Genomic DNA, 8,944 nt, shown 5'->3' with positions numbered 1-8,944 from the left:
AATATTAAATAATTATAGAAAAATTTTTAAATCCCAACACCTGGATTGCTGTTATCATTTTAACATTATCAAAGTTTTTTAATTTTTTTTTTTTTTTTTTTTGTTTTTTTTTTTTTTAATCTTTTGGCTGTAGTAATATAATGTTTAACTAACATTGTTTCATGGTTCATTGACATTTTGTTTTTTGACACCGTTCATGGGTATCTTATCAATCAGTTGCCATGCCAGCTGAAGTCCGTTTGAAGAGGTTTACTCTCCGGACACTGGAACTCACTTAAGCATGGGTGTATGTTACCTGAAGTAAAATCTAATTAAAATATTAAACATCATATAATATTATCAACATCATGTACAATCTTTGGTAACACATTACATTTTAAAGGGTTTTTACCCAAATATTTTGGTGGCTCAGGCATGGTAACCTGTAAGTATAACCATTTTGTTTTTTAACCTTAGTCAAAATTTTAAACCACGTTTGCTGTAATTAAATGGTTTATACTTATTTTAGGTATTTTAACCTGATGATGGAACAGTTGTTCCGAAAACGTTCGTGCTTTTAATGTTGCCCTTTTAAGGGTTTTTATAAAATAAAATATACCCACATACAAAGACTAACCTCTTTTGGTATACAGCCAGCTACAGGAATTATTTTCCTTGTGGATTTTATAGAGAATATTTAAAAAGAAGGTTACAAGTCAGCATGAAGAAAACAGAATATTTACTAAAATAGAATATTTATTAAAACGTGGAAATCAAACAAGTGGAAAATTTTAAATATTTAGGTCCACTCATTGCTAAGAACGGCTTGGAAGAAACCGAAATTAAACACGAATCAATCATGGACGTAAAATTGTAGGATGTCTGATCTCCTTATGGTGGGATCACCACATTTCCAAAACGAACAAAAAAAGAATAGGGCAAACCATGGTTGAATCAGTTCTTTGTTATGGCTCTGAAGTATGAACAATTAATGCAGACCTGAAGAGAAGATTGTTGGCAGTTGAAATGGGTTATTTGAGAAGAAGTGCTAGAACATCAAGGCAGGAAAGGAAGACCAACGAATCTATAATAACATGAATGCTACAGAAACGGTCATTAACAGAATAGAACTCTATATAGAGAATATGTAAAATGTGGGTTACAAGTCAGCATGAAGAAAACAGAATATTTAGTTATCAATTCAGATGCAAGGTTTGAAGTGTTGATCGACAAGGACGTGGAAATCAAACAAGTGGAAAAATTTAAATATTTAAGTGCACTCATTGCTAAGAACGACTTGGGACAAACCGAAATTAAATACCGAATTAATCATTAAAAGGAACAAAAAAAAAAAATAGGGCAAACCATGGTTGAATCAGTTCTTTGTTATGGCTCTGAAGTATGGACAATTAATGCAGACCTGAAGAAAAGATTGTTAGCAGTTGAAATTGATTATTTGAGAAAATGTGCTAGAACATCAAGGCGGGAAAGGAAGACCAACGAATATATAAGAAATAACATGAATGCTACAGAAACGGTGATTGACAGAATAGAAAGAAGAGGTTCAAAATTGTTTGGACACCTATTGAGAATGCCTGACGAACGTTGGCCCCAAAAACTTCACAAATGGAAGAAAAAAAAGAGATAGAACTTGACGCTCATGGAATGAAGGAATTAGAAGTAAGAGCGGTGGAATCAAAAGGTTTGGAGGAGGAGCATGCCTTAAACCGGCAGGATTGGCCGAGAAGAACGGGAATACGGCGATAGCCGTCTCCAAAATGTATTGTATTTACAAGTTGGATTAATGTCAAACGTCAATAAACTTATTTTAACCTTCAATTGTGGCTTATTCCCATTAAAATAGTAATTACTTTAAAATACCACAAGAAAATAGCTTCAGAACAATAGATAAGAGAAGTGAGTGTTCCAAAAAGTGAGTGTCGTCAGTCTTACAGTGGCCTCCCCACCTCTTTCGGAGTACGGTACGTGCCTCCCCACCTCTTTCGGAGTACGGTACGTGCCTCCCCACCCCTTTCGGAGTACGGTACGTGCGATAGTCAACTGCGCACGAGTAAGAGGGTAGTTTTAGATGGTAGGCAGGATAATAGATACCTGAATCTTTGGCACTGCTATCCTTTAGTACTTTAAATTAAACTAAAACCCAAATTTTAGGGACTCAAAATAGAGGTAGCATAAAAAAATTTCAAAACCCCCCCTAAGACAAATTCTGGGTGCGCCACTGCATCAATAGGTGCTGTAGGGTCAAAATAACACATATTTCCATATATATTTTTGTTTTAACACCTTTTTGATATTATTTATTATATATTAAAATTGTTAAAAGGGGTTAACTAATTAAAAAAAATTAATTATCTAAATATATAGATGGCTCATCATATAGGTAATAAAATAAAACTCAACCTTCAATTTCCAAATTTATTTTCAGCACTTGCAATAGACTAAAAAAAATTAAAGTTTGTTAATTACTGTAGCCATATATGTAGGTTTAGATAAAATGTATGTTTATGGGGAATTTGAAATATCCATATTATCAGATTTTTCAGGGGATCCTTTTTCTATATTCTCACATTCTATTTCTTTCGGTTTGTCTTTTTCAGTGTCAAAACCTTTTTCCTCTTCATCATAATTCCTTGGAACCTTAGAATGGGACCTAGTAGATCTATTGGAAAGTGATCTAGACCTAGATCTTTCTTTCCTCTCCTTCTCTTTATCTCTGGATCTAGATCTTTTTTCTCTTATTCTTCGGTCCTTATCTCTTTTATCTGATTTTTTATCTCTTCTCTTGTCCCTGTCTCGACTTCTACTTCTGCTTCTTCTTCTTGGACCTCTTGGAGATGGCGTTCTTCTTCTGCTTCCCCTGGATCTAGATCTTCTTCTTTCCCTTCGACGATCTCTAGACCTAGACCTTTTCTTACTTCTACTTCTAGATCTAGATTTTCGTTTTTCTTCAACACTGCCTTCTTTGTCACTTTTCTTTTCTTTTGCTTCTTTAGGCATTTTTTCCTTTTCTGGTGATTCTATATCCTTGGATTTCTTTTCTTTTTCTTTTTCTTTATCCTTATCATCTCTTTCATGGCTCCTTTTCCTATCTCTAGAGCGGTCTCTTGATTTTCTATCACGATCTCGGGACTTTCCTCTGGATCTTTCTTTGGATCGATGCCGTGATCGTCTTCTAGACCTCGATCGGGATCTTCTGGGAGATCTTGATCTTCTCGATCTTGATCGTCTATCTCGAGATCTGGAATGACGCCTACCTCGAGATCTTGATCTTTTTCTGCGGTCCCTTGACCTAAAAAAATATATATATTAAATAAACAATTCCATACCATATATGTCTGTTAATAACTAGGAATTTGTTACATAAGGGCTGTAAGCTTTCGCGGCTGGTGTTTTGTAATGATACATTGTTGCCAGATTTATAGGCTGTGGTCTAACAGACAGTGAGCAGCAGACAGTTATTAACTTCGCCTCATCGCCTTTGATAATATCAGCCACAGTTGTATACGAACTGGCAGGAAGAAGTAATTGCAACTCACCTCCTACAAACCCCAAAAACAATGTGCCATTACAAAAGTTTTAATGTTAATTGAGTTTAATTGGTATTATTATGATTAAAGAATTAGCAAAATATGTATCAAAAAAATTAAATACTATTAAAAAAACTAGCAAGCTATAACTCTAAACCAGTTGATTACAATAAATAAATTGTAAGGTTATATCGCTGCTTCTGCAAATTCAGTACAGTCTCACTAATTTGGCACTATTAAAAACCAGAAGGTGTCGGATTATTGGAATGTTCGGATTACTGGATTGTATAGAAATATTCGTAATAAATATTTGCAAAATGGGGACATCCCATGTCCCTAAAAAAACTGAATATCGTAACCAAAACAAAAATACTAAAACTAAGTATTAAATAATTATTAAATAATGTTAAACAAATGATTAAATTAAAATATGTTAAATTTTCCTGAAAATCTTATTAAAATGAAATGAATACTTTAAGTTACAGGTTACTCATCTTCGTTCCCTAACATACTCAGTGAAAGAGTGCTTAAACATTACAGATTTTATATCCACCATATTATAAGATTGATTAAAATCATTTCCCAGTATCTGAATTCTATTAATAGGAGAGAATTCACCATAGCTTGTGTGATAGTATTTTATAAAAAACAAAGGCATGTCTCTAAGAATTCTAGTACTACATGATAATACTTAATAAATCAGAACAGTCAGTGGTGTGGTCAAGTAGTTTATAGAAAAGAACTAGATCACATTTAGTTCTGTAGTCTTCTAGGGAACTGATATTTTAGTCTTGACCTTAGTTCCACCAAAGGCATGTTCTTTAAGTTTAATCTATAAGCACAAATACGGAGAAACTTTTTTTGAAATTTTTAAGGGTGTGTATAATATGGTTACAATAGTGACCATATTATAGAGGCACAAGACACTATACGTGAATCCCAAAAGATCTCTAGAGATTCTTGTGATAAATCCTAGATTACAGTATGCTTTATTTGACAAATTGTTGATGTGAGGGATAAATGATAAGGAACTGTCAAATAACATCCCCAAATCTCTTATTTCAGTCACTCTTAAGAGAAGGATAAGTAAAAAAACACTTACAGTCTATTCCATAAATAGATGTCTGATTTTAAATGAAAACAATATACAAAAACAGTCATATATTCATGAAATAGACTTTATCTTTATTTAACTGGACACCATTGGAAAGAGACCAATTATATAGGGAAGTCAGGTCTTCTTGGATCCTTAGACAGTCAGATAGGTTTGAAACTTTGAAGTATAGCTTAAGGTCATCAGCAAATAGCAAAAATTGACAAAACCTTATTACATCAGAAATATCATTAATAGACAAGTTAAAGAGAGAACCCACATGTGAACCTTGTGGGACCCCTGAACTGACCAAAAATCTAGAGTGAATCCTTTATAAAAACAAACTGAACTCTTTCATCAAGAAAACCACTTAAAGAGGAAAAACCACTCAGGAAAGTGGTTTTTAATTACTACTAAACTTTTTTAACTAATGCATTTTAATTTAAAGATGAGCAAAGAATTGATTATTCTGTCAAAGACCTCCAAGAAATCAGTATAAATGGAGTCTACTTGGTACCCACCCTCGAAAGCACTTACAATGTTGTCATGATACAATACAAGATTTGTAGACATAGATTTACCATACCTAAGTCCATGTAGCTCATTAATTAAGAGATTAGATGTAGGATTGGATTAGATGTAGGAATATTATCAGGACCATAACTCAGTTTATCGTTGAGACCATATAGACACAATTAAATTAACTTTATCTGAGCGATAGACACTGGAGAAATGGCTCACAAACAAATTTGCTATTTCCTCACTTAATTCAACTGACAAGTCATTAAAATGCATAACATTTGGAATTCCCTGGCTTTTATTCAAGGAGTTTATATGATTCCAAAATTATTTTGAATCTGAGTGAATACATTATTCAATGTTGGAGATCTAAGATCTGCTGATTGAGTATGTTTGAATCTAGCATGAGCATAACAAGTTTTTTTAATTCTGGAGAAAACTTTTAAGGAGGAAATTTTAAGGTTTATTTTTGTTTTCGGAACATTGTGATATTGTTTAAAAGATAAGGGACTACTTAATAGAAATTATTTACTGAGATATTAATATTTGAATCATCAAAAATAGTATTCCAGTCAACTGAAGAAAAATAATTGTTTGGACCTATAAAGTTTGCACTACGATAGTCAAAATATGTACCTAGTACTATAATCTAATTATTATCATTACCATTACAACTAAGATCACAAGTAATTGCCACATGATGAAAGTTATTGAGAGTAAATTGTCAAATGCCTTGTGAACTGACAGTTTATGATAATCTTCAATACTGTGGAAAATGAGATCCAAAAATACTCCATGTTGATTTGTTATGTTCTTTGATTGCCTCAGGTTTAGGTAAGACAAGCATTCACATAGTAGCTTTGCTGGATAGTTTTGTAGGCAGCCAACAAGCAATCCCCCTTCATTTGAGTAAGCCCAAGAAGTCAGTGGTAAATTGTAGTTGCCAATAAATATACAGGTACATTGAACTATTGTTTTAAATAGTTTCAACAGTCAAGCAATACTTAAGGTAAATATCTACTGATGAGTTTGTAGGAGGGTATACTATACAAAGTTACACTATGCAAGTTCATAATCTACTTAAACAAACTTATGCTAAACATTATTAATTTTATTTGATTTGTTTTGCTTTAAAATGGTTTCATAACAAAATTAAAACTCCTCCATACTGCTTAGAGCTAGTTCTTAAGTTACGATCGAATCTGAAAATGTGGTATCCAGAATTTGACAATTCATATTTGAGTAATCTTAATTTAGCCATTCTACAATCAGAATGATTACATCATAGTTTCATTTGGAGATGGAGGTTTGAAGTTCGTCTAGTTTAGTATACATTCCTCTAAGATTCCGATAATAAATAGAAATAGTGTTTCAAGTTTGGTTTTTTGAAGAAGATTTATTAGCAACTGTCGGAAGTCCATTTGTAAATTTATTAGTCAAGTCAGATTCTCTTCTTCTGACAACAAATATGAGTATTATAAATCTAAAAGACATGTTTTAAATAACACTAAATTAGTAATAGTATACCTGTAGTGCTTGTTTAAAAAACCTTTTTTGCATGTGTGTGCAATGGAAAAGAAAATGAACAGACATGTCAGTTTACTGAAGTGGCGGATTAGTGAGATTCTACTGTATGTACAATGTAAAAAAATGCAATAAAACTAACTAAAAAAAGTATTGTTTATTTTTTTTTAATCTTTTATAACTACACCAAATATTAACATTGAGATTTCTAACTGCATATAAATATCCCTCTTTATCTAACCAAACCTGCACAAGACACACATAAATTTTCATATGGGCATTGAAAATTGACCATCTAAAGCCACTAGATGAATTTGCAAAGCTCTAACTAGTATTCAAAAAAGATATAGCTGTAGATAAAAGATAAAAACAAAACTTTAAAATGAATTTCTGCAAAAAATTGTAAATATGCTGATTTTGTCTTACAGGGTTTGGTTAGGTCATAAAGAGGAATACTTACTTACATGCTGTTACAAATCTCAACATTAAGATTTGCCATAGTTATCAACAATAGAAAAAAATGTTTAACTATCCATTTTGGCATGTGTTCTATTAAGATTAGGAACAATATTCCAATTTTGCAACATGCCTAGCTTGTAGAAAATTTTATTTTATTTAATTTTTTATAGATTCAACTTTCCCTAAAAACAATTTTTTGAGATAAATGACCAAACTTCAATGGAATTACTAACAGAATTTTACTGTCATGATGAAATCATTATTCATTTCACAGCAATTCAAAGTTAAAGCTTATTTAATATCTAAGGAACTATTACTCAAAGGAACTATCTACCCTCCAATAAAATCATCCTAGGAGTGCATTTCAGAATATTGAAAATATCATTTAACTTGTCTGAATTGACATTACTAAATATGAGCAGATAAAATTAAATTATTACAAAAAAAATTCCAACAAAACAAAAACAAAATTTGGACCACAGGATGCCAGATTAGAGGAAGTATTTTTTATGTAGAGACTTTCTCAATACTCTATAATCAACTAGTAACAAACAGACCATTAAATGTTTAGTACTTGTTGTCTCTTGCACTTACCTTGATCTTCTTGATCTAGATGAAGACCTTCTTCTTCTGGACCTTGATCTTCTTCTAGATCTAGACCTGGATCTCTTTCTTCTGCTTCTTGATCTAGACCTTGATCTACGTAAACTTCTTTTATCTTTTGTAAGCATGCCAATGACTGGTTCAATTGAGGCATTAATCATATTTTGTGCTTCCTTAAATCTAGACATTGCCTCTTCAATTTCCTTTTGGGCTGCTTCATTACTTTTTGCTTGCGGTTTGGTAATTGGTTGAGTTGCATGTTCTACCATTATTATTTGTCCCTTGTATTCTTGGCCACTCAGTTTTAATGCATTTACCACACACACTTGATCTGAAAACTCAATAAGCATATGTTGATTATCATCAGAGTCTCGTTTGCATACCCTAAGGTATTTAACTTCTCCAGCTGAACTAAAAAAGTCAATTATATCATCATTAGATATCAAAGGGTGGTAATTCAGCATTAAAATTGTTCTACGTGTTTCTTCAATTTTTGCAGTATCATAACTTGATGGTAACGGTGGATACGGGGGCAAACCGTTAGCATGCAAACAAGGATCAGAGGTAATAATTACCTCTTCTTGCTCTGCCTTATGAACTGTATTGATAACATGAGGGGGCAATTTTGGATCAGTTGGGGTTAGACCTGGTACTATTGTCCCATTTTTAGTCATCTCCAGAGCATAATATTCATCTGGAATGTCTCCGCTTGATATAGGAATCACAATCAAAGCTCTATCTATAAAAACAGTATTTGTCATATGTTGAGCAATTCCTACAGTAGTACTATCAACAAATTTTATATAACAAATGCGTGACTGAACAGGACACGAAACATCTCGAATAGTAGGATATAAACGAATATCTTCTATTTTACCCAAGTATCCAAATAATATCTGCATCTGATCTTTGGTGGCTTGGGGAGCTATATTCGTCACTTGGACGACTTTTGTTGATCCCACTGCCATTTTATTTCAATAGTTACTTACGGCGGAAATAAACTTCTTGAAATAAATAATGTATTTTATGTAAGATTTACATATTTTAAAATTTCACTTGCCGACTACAGCAACAACAATATGGCGACTACTACAACTACGAACTACAACTTCGACTACAAAACGAAAGTTAAACGACAGTGACAAATGACAAATCCAAATTCTTTCTGTTTATATAAAGTTTATCACCTGTCGTTAATTTACTAGACCAGTCACAATTG

At 32.5% G+C, this 8,944-nt stretch overlaps 1 protein-coding gene across 1 annotated transcript; it reads right to left on the bottom strand.

The window, feature by feature from the left end:
• Nucleotides 1-2,401: 2,401 nt before the first annotated feature.
• Srp54 (splicing regulatory protein 54) lies at nt 2,402-8,851 on the bottom strand. Its single transcript, XM_072535374.1, has 2 exons — nt 7,717-8,851; nt 2,402-3,289 (listed from the first exon to the last, which is right to left on the bottom strand). The coding sequence occupies exons 1-2, from the start codon at nt 8,691-8,693 to the stop codon at nt 2,503-2,505; spliced, it is 1,764 nt and encodes a 587-aa protein (XP_072391475.1). The 5' UTR covers nt 8,694-8,851; the 3' UTR covers nt 2,402-2,502.
• Between the last annotated feature and the right edge of the window lie 93 nt (nt 8,852-8,944).

This window comes from Diabrotica undecimpunctata, chromosome 6 (assembly GCF_040954645.1).
Source record: "Diabrotica undecimpunctata isolate CICGRU chromosome 6, icDiaUnde3, whole genome shotgun sequence".
NCBI lineage: Eukaryota > Metazoa > Arthropoda > Insecta > Coleoptera > Chrysomelidae > Diabrotica > Diabrotica undecimpunctata.
This window is presented reverse-complemented; position numbering and strand designations above follow the sequence as displayed.

Bases quoted from the DNA above. Each gene is read 5' to 3' on its own strand.
- Srp54 (XM_072535374.1), bottom strand. From the start codon at position 8,693: ATGGCAGTGGGATCAACAAAAGTCGTCCAAGTGACGAATATAGCTCCC. The intron at 3,290-7,716 runs GTAAGTGCAAGA...ATATTTTTTTAG, and splicing joins TCTAGATCAAGAAGATCAAG to GTCAAGGGACCGCAGAAAAA.